General features: G+C 40.4%; 1 protein-coding gene across 4 annotated transcripts; it reads right to left on the bottom strand.

Annotated features, from left to right (window-relative positions):
- Positions 1-1,319: 1,319 nt before the first annotated feature.
- Positions 1,320-17,133, bottom strand: cabp1b (calcium binding protein 1b). 4 transcript variants are annotated; one of them, XM_029445523.1, is made up of 8 exons: positions 9,387-9,877; positions 6,343-6,641; positions 5,209-5,239; positions 4,964-5,107; positions 4,663-4,772; positions 4,048-4,122; positions 3,833-3,905; positions 1,320-2,874 (listed from the first exon to the last, which is right to left on the bottom strand). In XM_029445523.1, exons 2-8 carry the CDS (start codon positions 6,520-6,522, stop codon positions 2,849-2,851), a joined length of 639 nt encoding a protein of 212 aa, XP_029301383.1. In that variant the 5' UTR covers positions 6,523-6,641; positions 9,387-9,877; the 3' UTR covers positions 1,320-2,848. The 4 variants fall into 4 exon arrangements, with proteins under 4 accessions (XP_029301383.1, XP_029301382.1, XP_029301381.1 ...); XM_029445522.1 differs by having other exon boundaries at positions 6,343-6,510; XM_029445521.1 differs by lacking the exons at positions 6,343-6,641; positions 9,387-9,877 and adding an exon at positions 16,263-17,133.
- Between the last annotated feature and the right edge of the window lie 1,590 nt (positions 17,134-18,723).

The raw sequence follows: 18,723 nt of genomic DNA, 5'->3' as shown, positions 1-18,723 counted from the left end.
GACCAATGAGGGCTGCTGTCACTGCACTGTGGGCAGGACTTGGACAGTAATCTGATTACAATGAGGTGGTCCAAAATCTATCTGTCAGACCTTCTCTGAATTGAGTGTACTGAATGTAACCACGTTTAATGCATTCACACTGAAACATTACAACATGAAAACATATTATTATTGTAATTATCATCAAACAGTACTAAATGAAATCATAACAATAACAGTAATGGGCTCTCCCTCATCTCTCTTTACAATAGCCTACAATAGGCTCACTGCCCAAATGCTACTCATGCATACACAAGGATCTAATGCACCCAATAAAGTGAAGAAAATAGGCAATGTTTTGAGTTTCCTTCTTTCTTTTTATACAGAGGAAACAACGATAAGGATATTTTTGATGGAAGATAAGGATTTGTATGTGCCACGTTGCAACAGTCCATGTTTGGGATCATTGTAAGTGCAGTAAATTGTCTGAATTACAATAGCGTTACACTTTATTGTATTTGTGCATTAGGAAACTTTCTAGGCTAGTCAACAGCTTTACTGTAAATTAGTGTATAGTATGTTTTTTTTCTAATAATGTATTTCATATCTGTTATGAGCTATTGTTATACAAAATATATCAAAATACGCCCAAAACTTGATTGACATACTGCACACTACTAACAACAAATTCATAATTGAGAACTAACTTTTATAGTCAAATAAACTTTAATGTTTCCGTAGTCAATGTAATTATGTAAACCTGGATTAAGTGGACTGCCTTAATTCTACTTCTTGCCAGTGTGCTATTTAAACAGATGTTTTTAAATGTCAGAATTGAATTTGTCCCAATCTGTATTTGTTATAAGGCTCATTCCACATTTCAATAAATTATTAAGATTGATAAACAACACTGAAAAGTTTCATAAGACTCATCTTGGCTTTTTAAACAAAACATCTCAGACTTGATTCTGTCTCGCTTACAGACTTTGCTGGATTTGAGAAGCTTAACTTTTTCCATCAATCCAAATGTCAAGTTTATTTTGCACTTCTTATGAAGATGTTTCCAATGTTGCTCAATTCTCCCATATGCCTGCTTTGTTGGTGTTAAAGCCACATGTTCTAAATTTCCATATACTCAAATTACCATACAAAATGAATGGACATCTGTCATCCAATCAGAACTGAGAATTCTCCGTGGCACAACCCTAACCTTGCTGTGTATCGTGGGGACCAGCTTTTTGTCCCCAAATGTCCCCATAGGCAAAAAGCATAATTTGACACACACACACACACACACACACACACACACACACACACTTTTACAGACATTGCTTCTGTGCTCGAGTTCCAATAAAAACCTTTATTTCTATATATTCTGCTACAAATGTCTGTTGTTTCTTGCATGCATAGTTTCACACACTTAAGACAAGTAAAATCACAAAGTAAGATTTTCCTTTAGAAGAATATCTCAACTTGCATGCATATAACCCCGTGTCTATTTATTAACAGTCAACAAATAATTTAGCTGCCCCATGAACCAGGAAGGGCATTTCAAGCAACCATTTTGAAAATATAATCCAATAGATCATATTTCTAAAAGACACTGCAGATACTTACTACACTGAATACGACTCAAATAATATTTTTGTTGTAAACTTTCTTTGGCTTTTTTCCATAAAGAAGTGAATGCTGCTTCTTTACAAATATTGATAATGACAGTAAGAGGGTAAATAAATGTATATTAGAGCTTATGCTAGGGGCAGTTTATGGATGAGGTTGATTGTTCAATTCATTTTGAGGTATTAAAGTTAAAAGTGTAAATGTTGCACCAAAGTGAAAATCACTTCAGGACTGTTTAGACTCACAAACCCCAATAAACATATGCATTTATCAAAATGGATAAAAATTAAAGCATTAACAGAATCGTTCACATATAGTTTTAACGCTCTGTTGATCACCTACCATGGTGAGATAGATGATCCGTCAAACTCTGTCTGTATTCATGCAGAGTAATATGCAGAATTAACAAAACATACATGTAATTAAAAAGGCATATCGTAGTTATCAAGATTAGCAACTCACTGTAACTAAAGAGTTTCCTTCAAAATAGTTTGCAGTTGAAGAAGTCTTACGCACACTGAAAATGACATATATATCACAGTAAGATAGGCATAATGTTATTAAAGTCAGAAGAACTGCATCAGTGCGACCTTACACTTAATTACAAAACAAATATTGGCTTTCCTCAACTGGGGTTTGACGAGAATCTTAAGGGACATAATACACCAACAGTAAAGGTTGGAGAGAAACAACAGTATGCACAAAACACAAACACACAACTTTGACAGGATCACATGAAATATTTAAATATTGCCATATTATATTTGTGCTTTAGATGTCCCCCGCTTCAGAGAGGAATGTGCTGTATTGGTTTGGATGTTTGCTGGCATTCTGCTGTAGTTTAAAATGTCTTTTTAATTGCTACAGTTATTAACAGTGTTTAAGCATCTAACCTAAACATCCTGTTACCCATTAACCCACAGCCACATCAGCATTAGAAATGTTGTTATTACTAAAGGAAAATATGCTTCTTTTTTATATATATATACTTTGTAAAAGTCACAAATGCAGCTGTTGGTTTTGTTTATGTTCTAAGAAACAGCAGCAGCATATAATCAACAGTGTTGCTTCTGGCTGTAGTCGTCAGCCTTTGTGCTTCAGCATGGCAGTTTCAGGGCAGGGTTGATATGTTGTTGTTTTCTTGGTCTTTGACAGTTCAGAAGTTTGAGATCAATCGGCACGCTGTGCTGGTCTCCCTCATCTTCCTCCCATACCGACAAGGAATCCATGTCGACTCTCTGTGAGGAACTCATCGAGACATCATCCGCACAAACTCTGGGAATTGAAAAAAAAAGAAGCATAAATGAAATATATGATGGTGCACAGCTGATCCTTAATATATAGGATATACATCATGCTAGTTGAGGGTTTGTACCTCTAATTTTGAGGTATTGGTGGGTGGAGATGTAGGGTGGAGCACCTGCTAACCCCACTGTTCTTAATGAGCAGCAGCAATATGGCCAAATATTTAGTAGCCTATTTACCTGCCGGGTGCTAAATACAAGGGGCCATTCGCCGAACGTTTATGATCATCAGAGATGTTGTTCTACTCGATGAGCACAACATGCATTTCTTTTTAGTTTACTGAAGTGAGCTTTATTAACTAGGTAGGACATGAACTGGGCTTCAGCTCAACTCAAAACGTATATATTTTACACCATATTTTGTAAGCATGTCTAAAAATATGTTAGTGTGATAAAATAAAAGTTATTTAAAGCTCTAATCAATCAAATGATGCTCGGACATTATTGCTGATGCATCGCATATAGAATGCAGGGGAAATGTAGAATGATGTTGATATTATAGTATATTTGTGCTAGTGAGGAGAGCAGCCCTTTTTAATATGTTCCCTGATGTGTATGCATCTCTTTCTCTGAGGGTAATCTATGAGGTGCCAAAATCCCTTGGTGTGGAGATAATCTGACAGTCAGACCGACTGCCTTCATCCCCTCGCCCCACTATCAGCATGGTTTCGGAATATCAGCACATACGTTGGAGAATTGCTTTGAAGTGTGTGTGTGTGTGTGTGTGTGTGTGTGTGTGTGTGTGTGTGTGTGTGTGTGTGTGTGTGTGTGTGTGTGTGTGTGTGTGTTAGTTATGATGTTAGTAGAAAGACACAAACAAAGTTATGGCGTAAGCATGTATGATTTCCAGGCTCTGCACACAGTGATAATGTGTTAAACTGTATATGAATTGCAAAGCATGTTGTCACACACTGCATAAGATTCTGTACCTTCAAAGTCTACGTGCCCATCTCCGTTGAGGTCGATGTCTCGCAGGATGTCCTCCAGGTCTCTGTGTCCGACCTGAAAAAGTCAGGTTGTTGGGAAGGTGTGAATGTCCACAGCACAACTCAGGCAAGATACGCAAGTAAACAGACAAGATTGAGACAGACACCATGATTGATGGAAGCTACAGAGAGGACAGACTCTCCCAGCAGCTCTGTACCTGTTGTCCTAAAAGTTTTTTCATTGCTTCTCTAAGTTCTGCAGTGCTGATCTGGCCGTCACCATTAGTGTCAAACTGAGAGTGAGAAAAAAGAGACAAATGAAGAAAACACAGTTAATAAGAATAGAAATATAACTCACTTTTCCCCTTTTTCTTACACACTGTACAGCATCACTACATTACCATGACACTAGTAGAACGTCTTTCAGATTATTTTCACCTGAAATCTCTTGCACCCCCGTCTTATACACATTGGATCGGGACGTGCTATATTTTCTTAAATTGGAGAAAATAAGACCGTCTCTCTAAGGTAGGTCCAATGCATTTGTCAAGGTCTGAGGCCCCTTTCTCAAAGGTTCAGATATTCCAACCTAATAAATTAATTGTGAAGGATTGTTATTTTTCAATTTATCTATTTATTTTAGAGGCACTTTTGTTGAACATCCTAATTAAAGTGTTTCTTTCCCCCCGTTACAATTGTATTTGATACAAATGTTGTATAATCTTGCAAAACCCAATGCAATAAAGACAATAAAAATATTGTCACTGTTATCTGACATTAAGCATTTTGGTAACAATCCCCTTTTGTGAGCTTCTCCGCATGTCTTTCCTCACCTCCTTGAACGCATCCCTCAGCTCCTTCACCCCAATCATGTCTGCGGTTTCAGCCAGAAGTTTGGGCCCCATGAGTTCAACAAAGTCCTCAAAGTCAACATGTCCTCCCACTGTTGGACAGGAGGAAAAGAGGAAGCTGGGTTATCCTTCAGGGTATTCTTAGATACAAAACATGACAAGACTTAATGCTTTATTTGTACTCTATCTGATCATTAGCGGATGGCATGCACAACTGATACTAAAGTGTGGGAAATAAGTCAAAGACATGCACACGTTCACACGCAGACACAGTTTTACTCACAATTCATGTTGATCTGCTGGCTCAGTTCTATCAGCTCCATCTCTGTCGGCATGTAGCCCATCGTTCTCATGCAGTTCCCCAAGTCTTTACAGCCGATAAACCCATCTTTGTCTTTGTCGAACTCCTTGAATGCCTCACGCAACTCTGAGAGCGAGGGACACAAAGAGAGAACGTGAGACAGATGTGAAAATTATTTGAGAATATTGTGAAAGTTAGAGTTTTATTTTCACTGAAACGTGACATACCATCCATTTCTTCGGGCCTCAACTCTCGGTCCTGTGAAAGATTGAAGTGAAAGGTTTGCATCCAAACACTGCTGAATATTTGTTTAATCATGCCAATATGCAGCATTCCACACACAATATGAGGAAAATATATAAAAAAAGAAGTAACTGCAGGTTTGTGTTGCAGAGTGCCAAGAGTCCGCATGTTTCCTTCCAGCCAGAGAGGAAGACTTTATCAGTGAGATCACTTGGCACTCTGTGACACCCTGTTGAAAAATAACACATTAGGGTTTGGGATAAAAAGTAAAATAGCAGAATTAAGAAAAGATGCAGATGCAGAGACAATTATCACATGTGCAATATTCACATTTACAACTTTTTATTAACGACTCTGTACTTATATTACTTTTACTCTATTTTATTCTATTTAATTATTGTGTACTCGCCACTTTACTTTCTTGTTCTTTTGCTGTAGCAAGGTACATTTCCCCGTTGTGGGACTAATACAGGATTTCTGTAAGATGCAAAGTACGCAACAGTACTTTCCTTCCTATTTTCCGATCCATTAAATTAAAATGACTCAATGTCAACCCCTTCATCCATCACCAACAGCCATGTCAGAGCTTGTTTCCAGAACAGTCAGTAAAACAGCGGTCGTCTACACTGAGGATTTCAACATCACTGTTTTCTTTAATAACAAGACCTTGACTCGTGTTGTCACTGCTGGAAATAGACTAAGAGAGATAATCGTATGCAAGCAGCATCTCTGCCAACCCGGTTTAACAATTCTCCATCCTGTTACAAATGTCCACCAATGTTTATGAGTAATACAGCCTCATAGGATAAACATACACGCACACGCACACGCACACGCACACGCACACGCACACGCACACCACACGCACACGCACACACGCACACACAAATTCATCATTCTTCCCATCTATGACTTGAAGACTAAACAAAAAGATTATGCATTATAAAAATACCATTTTCTCATTTCCACTGCGTTTATTTACATGCTGTAAGTGCAGACGTTACAGGGAGGGGTGAATACTACACACATTCATCACATGTTTCTGTTATTGTGTGAGTATTGTGTTGTGTTCTAAGCTCTTGGCATGCATGCACATGATATTGTCTGGACTTACGTACAGCCTGCCGGCTCTCAGCAAAGCCCTTGCGTAGAAAGATGCACGCAGGCCCCAGTACGTTGTGCATGTTGGCTCCGTTCTGGGCCAGGGCCACTAGTGGCTCAAGATAGGCCCCCCCAGATCCCCCCTCCTCACAGGACTGCACTGCTTTGTAGTTCTTCTTTTGGTCCTGGAGCAGCATTCGGGACGGGGGGGCCAGACATGGGAGCAGGGGCAAAGACAGGGGTAGAGACCGTGACTCAGATTATGGCAGCATGGAGTCAACAAGGAGGTGGGATGGAGGGGGTGACGGACATATGTCTGCCAGTCAGAGAGAAGTGTGGAGTCAGGTCAGTCAGAGGAAAGAGGATGTAATCTGTCATGACAAGAACAACTGATACCATCCATGAATCTGTCCTGCAGGTCACAATCCTGCACAATAGAACAACACTACCAAGCCTCTGTGTCACGTATTATAGGCAATTTGAGGGGGAAGGCGGGTGAGGGGGTATACCATTCCCCTTAGCAAAATGATCAAAATGCATCCGACAATTGTTAACCTGTCATTTGGAGGACAACATGAAGGCAAAGGTTAAAAATATAACTATTAATAATCCATTTCAGTTTAAAGACCAGCTTCCTGGTTCAAATGTAACGTATTACTGTAGTTGTGCGGACAGTTTTCCTGTGCAATGAACGTTTGTTATCAACATTTCAGGTCATTTTTCATCTCCAAATGAAGTGGTTTAGATTAGGGATACTCAATCTGCTTTGGGACTACTTTTGCAAAATGACAGGAGGCCAGGGGCCAGTTAATAAACAGACATTAATAATATATCAGATAAAATGAATAAACATTAAAATCTGTATCCAGGGGCATTTCTAGGATTTGATGAAATTCTGTGTTTAGGGCTCACTTTTATTTTTGTATAAACAAGCTCTATTAGTCTATGTTGATGCTTTATTATGCACTCCAGATTTATACAGGGCCAGATTTGGTTCAATTTGTTAGATTATCTGACTTTGTTGTAGCAATGTTGCTGTACTCCAAATTCTCAGTACTGACTCTTGTGAGTAGAATATTATCATAAGTCTGTTATGATAATATTAAAAAATAAAAACCGAGTTGTAAAAAAGCGGAAATAATCCTCCACTACCCAATTTGTCGGTGATAAAAACATCAAAGTCCACATGAGAAAACATTTAACTGACACTTTTATGATTCTATCTAATGACTTCGTCTACGTGTATTGGTAGTAATAGTGCTAGTGCAGTGTCTGGAGGTATGAGGGAATTTAAAAGATTGAGGACATTGCATTTATAATCGGCAAGACTCATGCGGGTTAGTTACTTAAATTTCAGTTTTTTAGTGAGCACATTACAGAATAACTGTTGTCCAGAAGATGACGGGTAAAGTTCAGCCAGCCGTTTTAATTATAATCACCCATTAGCCGACTAACCAGGGGGCAAAAGTTGTTCTCACAGCAGTCATCCTAATTACAGCGAGAGCTACAGGTTAATTAAAACGAGGCAATCTCTGCTCACCAGTGGACAAACAAGCTTTCTCTAAATAAAGCCAAATGAGGTCCAAGCATTGCTCTGACAAATATTTAGTAGCCGCTTGATCTTCGGCTAAATGCAGAACAGAAGAGACTATTAGTGTTTTCATGCTCTGTGACCATCTACTGCAGAAACATCTCTTCTTGCATATAAAAGATGATAATGTCAGTCAAGTCTTCAATTACCGTCGTGTAACATTCAACTCAGTAGAGGAACATCCAACTAAAAGCGAGTGGACTGACTGTCACAGCGTATTACCAAAGGACCATCTTTGCTGCCAGCTTTAAAGCCTCACAGACATAGTAGCCGTCTTCAAATGCTTTTACAGTAAACGTAAGACATCTGCATGCACACATACGGAAAGATTAATATGCATGCATAGACTACAGGCAAATATACGCTGTACTATATTCTCCACAAATGACCTTCACACTCCTAATGTCAGTTCATGCATTTCTCCAGTCCCCACCACCACCACAGGAATGGATGCCCACTGGGCAATCTGACCAAGTGATGCATGGAGCAGAGCTGTCTGTGGGTTATCATGCCAGAAAAGTACTATGAAGCCACGCGCTTGCAGTTATATAACCAAAAAAGAAAAAGAAAGGCTGAAGTCAAGCAAGAACTACTCTAACACTCCAACCAATTTTGCACAGATGGCATCAACAGTTGCATGTCATATTGTGCTTCCTCAAGGATGTGCAGCTGCTGATATGAAGGAACATCTATTTGTGGGGCCGTGTGCATGCTACACTGAGAGTCTAGTTAAGCATACACTGATACGATGAGAACAGCAGATGTAAGAGATGTATTGTACAAATGAAGGTTATCTTCTTGAGCCTTTACCGAAATGTTTCTGAATGTTCTTCCTTTGTTGTTCCTTAATTGTGCACTTAGAAACGGATATAGTTGGAAGAACACACCTTTTTTGCAGCATTTCCACTGTCACATCTTGCAGGTGCAGGTTCAACAGGGTAGAAATATACCACTGGCTGTTAAGATGGTATCACAGTGTGATTTAACTGACTCTAATGTTTGGCGACATGATCAACCTTCCCCTCAGCCAACAAGTCGAGCACAAGCAGCACCAACTAACTCTTCTGTATAAAAGGAGAATGTAACCATGCACTAATGAGCAAAGGGGGATCTAATCATATTAGAGCTGCCCTAAACTCAGTGCAATTCATAAAGTACATGCAAACTGAGTTTTCAACAGAGTCCCAATCAATAATTATGAGTAAAAGTTCCTAACATCGACTGAAATCATGAGACACAAGCTTTATCTTGACAAAGTACTCCATTAGTCTTCCACATGCTTGGACTCCGGCGACAGAAGACACAGGGAAACAGTTCAAGACAGGCTGTTAATGAACACCCAGTCAGACAGTACACAGGGTCAGAACAGGTCCAGTCAAATATCCTTCGGTCAGGTTGGGGACACAACATGAGACAAACATGCACCAACAGTCAGGGGATTCAAGGAGAGCACAGCAGAGCAGACCTTACCTTCTTCGTGAAGATTTTAAGCGACTTTACAGAGTTGCCCATTGCAAAGAAAAGAATCCTCCTTGTTTTATGTTTTCTCTCTAACTGTATCTGTGTTACTGTGGCTGTATGTAAGTGTATGCATGTGTGTTTGCATATGTTTCTGGGCATGCATGGGAATAAGAGTGATTAGAAAGGGAAAGAGGGTTCAGTGGGTCATTGACTAATATAAGAGGACATTTGGGAAAAGGAAGGGAGAGGAGCAGAGACATCATAGGAGGGAGAGGACGAAGGAGTTTACGGGGAGGACCTAGAGGCGAGGACGCCGGGAGGTACGAGGGGAGGTACACTGAGACAAAGGAGGAAATATGTAAACAAGGACAAAGGACAGATCAGAACAACACAAAGATAAGCGAGGGAGAGGAAGCATGCATGTGTTCAGAGCTAGATGCAAGCGCCAGGAGTAGAAAAAGAAGGATTGCTTATTCATTCCATCCTCTCTCCTACAGTGTCTTTCCTCCCTCCCCCTCTCCCTCTTCTCTCTCTCTCTCTCTCTCTCTCTCTCTCTCTCTCTCTCTCTCTCTCTCTCTGTCTGTCCATCTGTCTATCTGTCTGTCTCTTGCCCTTTTTCCCCTCTCTCCCCTACTCTCTCTCACTCCACAGTTTTAAACCATCTATGCCAATGTGACAGAAGAAGCTCGTTCGGACAAGCATATTACCTTCCCCTGAGCGAGACTCTGGAGACACTAATCCAAACACGCACACGCACACACACACACACACACACACACACACACACACACACACACACACACACACTCGATTAAACACACACGGATGTGGGGCTGTGGAGCTAAAAATACAACACACGCTCTCTCTTCACCCCCTACTCTCCCACATTTCTCTCCTTCCCCCAGCATCCATTTCTCCCTCTCTCACACACACACACACACACACACACACACACACACACACACACACACACACACACACACGCACACACACAGACACACACACACATGTAGAAGCATCACAATGTCATGTTAAGCTTGAAGGGCACAGATTCAGATCAAAGTCAAAATGTGCAAGAAATGACACGTGGAATGCGAACTAATATGTGAAAATGCAAAAATACACACACACAATCAGGCAAATAAAGGCTCTCTCTCAGCCTCTCTCGTCCAAACACACACACACACACACACACACATTTATTGTAAAGTACTTTGACTGAGAAAATGAGTGTCGCTTAAGATCAAACATCTCGAAAAACATTTAGTTACTTTATGCTTCTACTCCACTCTACAATTCATTTTACAGCTATGTTCACTTTGCAGATTTAGTTTTTACAGACACAAAATATGATCAGCTTAATAAATTGATATATCTTAATGTACCGAAAACTATATATAATACAAATCTATTGGAAAAGGAGGTTGCCTTTCAACAACGGGATTCTCGGTGAAGCGCTAAACCCCAAATCCAACGAGCATATTCCAAAGAATCTTTGAAAAAGGTGATGAAGGCTCTGTGCTGAAAGCAAGCATATTTCTATTGTGATGTGAGCCACAAAAGAAATGAAATGCGAGTATTTTGTCCTCCTTTACTTGGATATCCGAGATCTGCTACCTTTTCACTTTCTTTTGGAATATGCTGTATAAAAACGGTTAGAATAGTCAGCAGTTCAACCAGCTACAACATTAAAGCTGTATCCATGTTAATGCATTAGTAACAAAAACATAAAGTAAATAATGACTAAGCTATTCTGCATGATAAGTATATTTAGCTGATAATACTTGTGAATTATTGTATATAACTTTTACTTAAAAGCTAAAATATTCCCTTCAGACTAAAGCTCCTCTAATTTGAATAATAATTCTCAGTGTATGTGCACTGGAGGCTTTATGTGTACACATCCCACTTGTGTAACTTGCTTATTCGAACGTGATTGGCTTCCAAACAAGCTGTGACGTCACAAAATCTTGCTTGTGCTCGTCTTGACTTTAGCAGAAAGAAACTTTATCCTTTCAGGAGATGAATTTGAAAACAGTCTTCTAGTGTCAAACTGCAAATACATCATTCTGCACAGCGAAGGTCAAACAAGCGAAGTAACAATAAGCAAAACACATTTTTGAGCTGAGGGGGACTTTGAGGATCTGAGTGCTTCTTCCACCACAGTCTAAACCTACAAGCCTCAGCACGCAGTAGAAAACTCTCATTTTATGCTTTTACCAGCAGCTCCTGAAGTAACTTTAGTGGCGGCCATTGCAACACTAATAAACGTCCTTATTTCCCTCTCCTGTTGGACTTTGTCTATTCTCTGCTATTCAAATAAACACATTCACGCCGAAGTCGCTTCAGATCTCGCTCCCATTCAATATCTCCGCGGCTCGTCTGTGTTGCTCTGCGGATGATTCACCCAGCCTCACACCGGAGGCTCATTGTGAACTTCAGAACACATCAGACGTCAGACACAGGAGCCGTCAGCTCTCATAATGTCAGACCACTAGTTTGCACGAGGCATGAGATCCATTTCTCCCCACTGTATCCTTCCCATTACCCTTTCTCACTCTCACAGAATTTACTTTACATAACTACTTACACGCTACAAGGATTATTTGGGGACCATTTTCCAGGTATCCATCAAAGTTTTTTTTTTGATAAATATTCATTGTACACATAATGCAAATAAATAAATAAATATATATATATATATATATATATATATATATATATATATATATATATATATATATATATATGCACTAGACAGGAAGCTCACTCACTCATTTTGAGGTTAAATATAATCATGTTTCATCCACTGCCATCAACATGTTAAATGAGGGGAGAGATGTACAGTAGGAGCGGGAAGGAAGGGATGGAGGTAATAACAAGCTCTCATGCGTTCATCATCAACCTGACATTTCTTCTTTTGCTATTATAAGTAAAACCTTTCAATCTTTCTTTATATTTGCAAAATGGAAAGACGTGCAACCATGTCACGGTCAAACGTGGTCTTTTCTCTAAAGCAACTGGGTCTACTTCACGGCGCATAAATAGGGTGACCGTGAGATCTTTTGGTGCGTGTATTTTGGTCGTCATCAGAAGCCGTCTAAGTGGTGAAAAAACACACAAAGCCCACCACTTGCGTCATCCTCATGAGCTTGGGCTGAGACGTCACAGTCTTATCCTATGGTTTCATTCATTCATTCAAATTGGAAAAGCTAAATTTGTCAGCTTTCATGCAGATTATTCTGGTATTTCAAATGTGTCTACATGTAAAGTTAGTCTGGTTAAACGTCTAATAAGTCAGCAGCTTGACAAATATTGACATTGTCTCATTTCAGTCAATTAAACCCCTGCTGTTTCTCCTCTGACTCATTTCTCCTCTGTCCTCTGTCTCCTTTCCCTGTCTCTTATTGCTTTTCCCTTTCATCCTCAGGTCTCCATGAATATTTAGCATCACCACGCACACGCACGTCCTTAACATTGCAGCACGTGCAGTTGTGTGCGCAGGTTTCTACATTTCACTACCTAATCCTCATCTCAAAAAAGGGATTTAAGCAAAGAGTGAATTTTCTCCCTCCTCCTTCAACAGCACAGATGTAAAAATATCCAATTGTGTCTAAAAATAGCCTGTTATACTCCAGACATACTGGAGGCATATGTTATGGTGAATACGATGATCTCTTTCCTCTCATTTCCACCCGGCTCTTTCTCCTTATTCCACTCATTTTGTCTTTTGTTGTTATGCATGCCTCCTCTCTCCTTTCACTCCTCAGACGTCACCAAGGTCAGTGTGACCCCGGCTGAGGAAAGAGGAGACGAGGGATTTTGTAAGAACCAAAAAGAAAAAGAGGAAAGGAAATTGCAGACAGGACAGATCAGTGGGAGCAAATGTGAGATCAGTAACAGGAAAACCAGGCGAGGAAGTGAAGGGATAATTCGTTTCTGAAGACCTTTCCTCACATTGTCTTCAAAGCTGTCATGTGGGAGCAGGGGAGTCAGATTTGACGAGTGTTTGTCCTATATAAAAATCTTCAGGTCTATTGCATTATTTATTGTCCTCCTCCGGATTTATCCAATTGCCTTGTATCCTTCTCTTTCATTCCCTGCCCTTTCACTTCTCCTGTCTCACTGATGTGACACACAGTGGACCATTAATCCCTCTCACTCACACACTTTGAATTCAGACCTAATAGTGAAAACGGTACTTGCTCCCTCTGCTGGTTAAAACATACATTATTTTATCTCAATTTAATTTGACAAATACAATGATCTTCTCAATAATAAATCTCTCAGCAGTTGATAATAGACCTCTTCAATAACAGGTCTGAAAGGCATTTCCAGATTCCCTATGAGGTTTGTATTTTGGAACAAGGTCATTGAAGGTCACAAAAGCTGAGGGACGTGGTGATTGTGAGAATCTCTTAAAATAGAAACAGTTATTCTACGGGGACTAAAGAACTACTCATGCTCTGTCCTCGATCAAGGTGTGTGGTGTAACCTGAATACTTCCTGAATGTACAGCAATAATAGGGTTTTCTGCTTTAAATATATGAATTTTTATATGAAACAATGTGCGTTATCTAACGAATCATTACATCACAACCTATATGTAACAATGGAGCTACAAAACGCATTCAAGTAGCAAACTGCGACTCACATTTGTCCTTATCCTAACCCCCACACTAGCCTTTTTTGTATTCATGATTCATTTTATGAATATGAAAGTGTGGATTATAAATTGGTAGTTTGGAGAAACATATCAGCAGATGGTGGAAACCTGCTCTTTTTTTCGCATGTTTCTCAATTTTGCTCAGTCAGGTAACATGTTTGCCGAAGGATTTCAATATTTTAACAAAGACAAACAAAAAAAAAACGCTCTGCCCTCCTCCAGTCTCTCGTATTCAGGTCTTGATGGGCTATTTTTAGCATTTTCCACTGGCAGCGAATTAGTTTTTTTTGGTGTTGTATGCAGATCTTAATGTTACGTAAGAATATGTGAAATAAAGCATTTGTAGTGTGTAATATCTCACCGCGCATTCTGCGTTGCGCTGCAATATCTATTCAAGGAGCACTAAGGGCATGTTATTATGACTGTATGGTCACTAAAATGAAACAGCTTGGCTAAGATGCTGAGCAGGTGCAAGAAAATGACTGTCTCTTCTATCATTTCCATTCTCTCACAATCATCTTTCACCCTTTCTTGCTCTCTCTTTTGCACAAGCGCTGATGTGCACAACTGAGTGGCTTCAACTCACAAATCTGTTTTGACAGATGATATGACTTAACTTCCCGAACGCGTCGTCTTCGAAAAACGTAACGATCCAGTTCCATGATATGCATTCATCATCTCTGACTAGCTAAAGTGCTTGATGTGATGTTTGATAACTGAGTAATCCTGTTATTTGTTCTATCTGTAGTTCACATCCCGTTCTCTAAAAAACATTCAGAGCTGCAGTTGCATTTGCCAACATAACTATTCAAATATACAATAAAAAACGCACACTGTTCCTCAAACACTGCTGGAATATGCGAGAGGTCATTTATAGATTTGATGGAAACAACAAAACATCTATTTCCACACACGTCAGCAGCTCCAGAGACTTTATATAGCACAGCGCTGCATGGATTTCGCCTCACTGGAACCCCTAAGACTGATTGAAGCTCTGGCCTGGATTGAGAGGAGTTATTTCTGGAACACATTAGCGTTTGGGGAGGTAATTGTCTCCTCTTGAGCTTTTTCCTCATCAACGTAGAAAGAAGGATTTCAATGAAACAAGAAAAAAGAAGGAAGGGAATATACAGCCTGCTGTACTGTTCAACTGCACGATGTATCCAAGGAGAAGTGATGTATTAGTGGACAGGTGATGCAGGGAAGAAGAGATGCACCTTTTATTTGCTGTTGACCCTCACTCACCAGTTTGGAAGTGAATGATGTATAGACCTGTGTGTATCAGCATATACATGGTTTACTTACCCCTGTCCATTAATGTGTGTGTGTGTGTGTGTGTGTGTGTGTGTGTGTGTGTGTGTGTGTGTGTGTGTGTGTGTGTGTGTGTGTGTTGACAAGCTCTCATTGTAGAAAAGTTTTCCACACAGCGGGAAAGTTGATCCCCCTGCTGTTGCTCAGGTGACAGGCACAATGACACTGGTTGTATTCATATTGGGATGCATGACAGATCCCCCCCACCCCCGTCATGAAACTGATGTATACCAGATATATACAGGAGCCATATTTGGCATCAATGTTTAATCTGCTCAACTGGGGTGACTGGAGGTCCAGTCACACAAGGCTTCCAGCTTCACCTGCACCTCACCTATAAACCTCCACCAGTTACACTTTAATAAGCATCAACAGCTACAGTAAATGTGGCAATGATAGAATTCAATATCCACATGTCGCTAGAGAAAGATGTTGGACTGGATTGTTTTTATCCAATCAAATTGATATCGGAGTTATACTCTTATTGTAAATTAGCGGTTTTATTTTTAGTTGCTTTTTCCACGTACCTAAGGATCCAATTGCACCCCAAACTGTGTGTCTCTATTTGAAATGCCCCGTTATGGAAAAACTCTCTTAAAATCTTGTCTTCTCGTTGAGAGGAATTAATGCGACCAGAAAACCCTAGAAAAATCTAGCAAGACTAAAAATAAAATGCATTTGTATTCAAACAAACGTTAAGACAAAAGTATCTACATTAAACTTAAATTAAGCTTTACTATACTTAATAACTTGATTCTTGATTCATCATACTGATGATTTTACTAATTGATATGTGGCTCTTTGCATTGTGTTACAAGGCTTTGAGAAACAGGATGCTGTTTACATTGACTTACAAACTTATATTCTCTTCACAACTGTTTTAAAAGTTTCCTTCCATGGCCTCTTACCTGCCCAAAGACTGACTTCACTATGGGATGAAGGTTAGAGTCATACTCAGACGTTGCGCTCTGTCTCTTGGATGTGCGGCTGGACGCGGGCTTCACAGGTGCTCTGGTCGCAGGTGGGTCAGAGCTGAGGCTGGAGGATGAGCCGGTGATCACTCTCTCCCTGGGCTCGAAGAAGCAAGCAGCATCGTCCGGTTCTTTTGGGTAAGATGGAACTGGAGAGGTCCTCCTGTCCTGCGGGGAGCCGCGCTGGTGCTGTCCTGCATGAGGCAGCTCACCTCGAGAGGAGTCGTGGGGATGATGAGGGTGTCTGGACCTAGAGGACTTGCTGTGCTCTTTCGGAATCCGATTCGTCCTGTGTCTCGCATCCTCCTGAGCGTAACCATCGTCCTGGAGGCTCGCTTGCCGGTGAGAGTGGCTCGTCTGCATCCGGTGATCACCTACATTTCGAGAGTCGGCGTGTCTTGGTTGGCAGAGAGGTCTCTGCGCACTCGTCTCACAGTCCTCCGCCCAGCCTGCATCCACGCTGCCTCCAGCTCCGGTATGATGATGATGGTGAGCACGGTGGTGGCTCCGGTGATCGTGTGGACCGCTACTCGGGTGTGCAGACCTGCGGTTGAGCCCAGATGATCTCAGCAGAGAAGTAGTGGACTCGCTTTTGGGAAGAGAAGAGCTCATCGTTCGCTTTCTCTCGCTTGACAGGCGGAGTGAAGCTGCTGCAGGCTGGAGGTCGAGTAATGGAAAAGAAGGCAGTCCTCTGCCACGTGCAGGTGTTCAGCCTCCGCCAGTTGGACCCCACTCTCTAATCAACACACCCAACCATCGCTGCACACTCCGCGGTATGAAGATGAAGCAGCAGAGCGTTTGCAGTGAATGAGAGGTGCAGCCTGATCTGTCGGCCAGTCTGACGCTTCTTCGCAGGGGCTCCGCTAACTTTGTATGACACTGTGTTGCGCTGCCGCGTCTCACACGCAGTCCACGCGCAAAGTTAATTAAGACTCACGTCACTACAGATCATTACCCTCATAATGAGCTGCTTGATTCGTATTCAATTTATACTGTATCGTATAACTGCAGAAGCCCCGTTTGAGCGTTTCTGTTACTTAACATGTGAACAAAAACACATCCTTAAATATTTCACAAGCATCGATGGACAAACAGACATATTCTAAACTGTCGCAAAAATGTGAGAACATAAGCTTGTGTGGTACATATTTTAAGTGTAGCTTTACATTTCCTTAAACTATATACCATTTAAAAACTGTGGACCAATACAAGATAGACCTACATTTTAAGATAAAAGAGCAATCACGGACTGCAGTTTGTAGTTCTTTTCAGCTATACATATAATACACTTTTAGGCACCATTTATTCATTCAGCACGGGGGAAAGAAGCAAGGTAATACAAAACACTACTGCATATAAGAGAAGAACATCCCCCAGATGAAAACAAAACAACGTGATGAATGTATGTATTTATTCACTCTCTGCTGAGGACTGTTATGTGGCTGTCAGCTATTTTATACAAAATTATACAAACAAATTCATAGATTAATCTTAATTTTAGGTACATTTTTAATTGTCAAGGCTCCAAATGTATGGAACCTTTTGTCCCATTTGGTTAAAAGTACATCTTCCTTTAAGTCTTACTGAGTGAATAAAAAAAGGACTCAGTTGTATTTAATATCATATACTTCATAAATCCTAGACACTTGTTCCTTTAGTTATGTTTTCATTGTTATTTTCATTGAATTTATTTGATTTTAACTTAGAATAATATGTGTATGTATAAATAAACAAATGTCACAATCAATTAGCTTTCCAACGTTAGCCTATATGACAAACAACACGGTTGCATAATCTGGATATAAAAATAATGCCACGGTGGACTGTGGGTTACTCAAAATAGTAAGTTCAAAAGAAAACAAAGAGTGAAAATAAAAGCATGACAATCTTTCAGTCACAACCCATCTGCACACCTACGGTCATAACTCTCACAGCAGATGTCCGGGGATGCAGGGCATAAGGCTGTAATGATGTTAATACATGGAGCCAATTAGACACTCAAGCTCTCACGAACTGTGTTTCACAGAGCCAAGCTGAGAGATGAACAGATTTTTGCCCTCCTCTCTCTGGGGAGTTTTTGTTCTCTGACATCTGTGTCTCTGTCTCCTCTGCTCCAGGGAGAGGCAAAGTATCTTCACTCCATCGCTCCCATCCTCCCCCCCTCTTCAACATCGGCCTGGTTTACCTCCTCTTTTTTATCCTCTGTGCATCTCATCAAGTGCTGCAGCCTCTGTCACCATCAGGTGTAACCCTCTCCGTCACACTCTAACCATATCCTTTTTTTTTTTTAATGATTATCAATACAAATTCTGATGTTTTGATCTCAACTTTGGGACTGTTTTTTTATGGAACATGTCATTCCTATAACATGTGTGAATCTTGTTTATAAAAAAAACAT

This window comes from Cottoperca gobio, chromosome 12 (assembly GCF_900634415.1).
Source record: "Cottoperca gobio chromosome 12, fCotGob3.1, whole genome shotgun sequence".
In the NCBI taxonomy this organism is placed as follows: Eukaryota; Metazoa; Chordata; class Actinopteri; order Perciformes; family Bovichtidae; genus Cottoperca; species Cottoperca gobio.
This window is presented reverse-complemented; position numbering and strand designations above follow the sequence as displayed.

Excerpts from the sequence above, each read along its gene's own strand:
- cabp1b (XM_029445521.1), bottom strand. The coding sequence starts at position 16,937 with ATGAGCTCTTCTCTTCCCAAAAGCGAGTCCACTACTTCTCTGCTGAGA. Across the intron at positions 5,108-5,208 it reads GAGGCCCGAAGAAATGGATG|AGTTGCGTGAGGCATTCAAG; the intron begins GTATGTCACGTT and ends CCTCGCTCTCAG. Across the intron at positions 2,875-3,832 it reads TGGGCACGTAGACTTTGAAG|AGTTTGTGCGGATGATGTCT; the intron begins GTACAGAATCTT and ends TTCAATTCCCAG.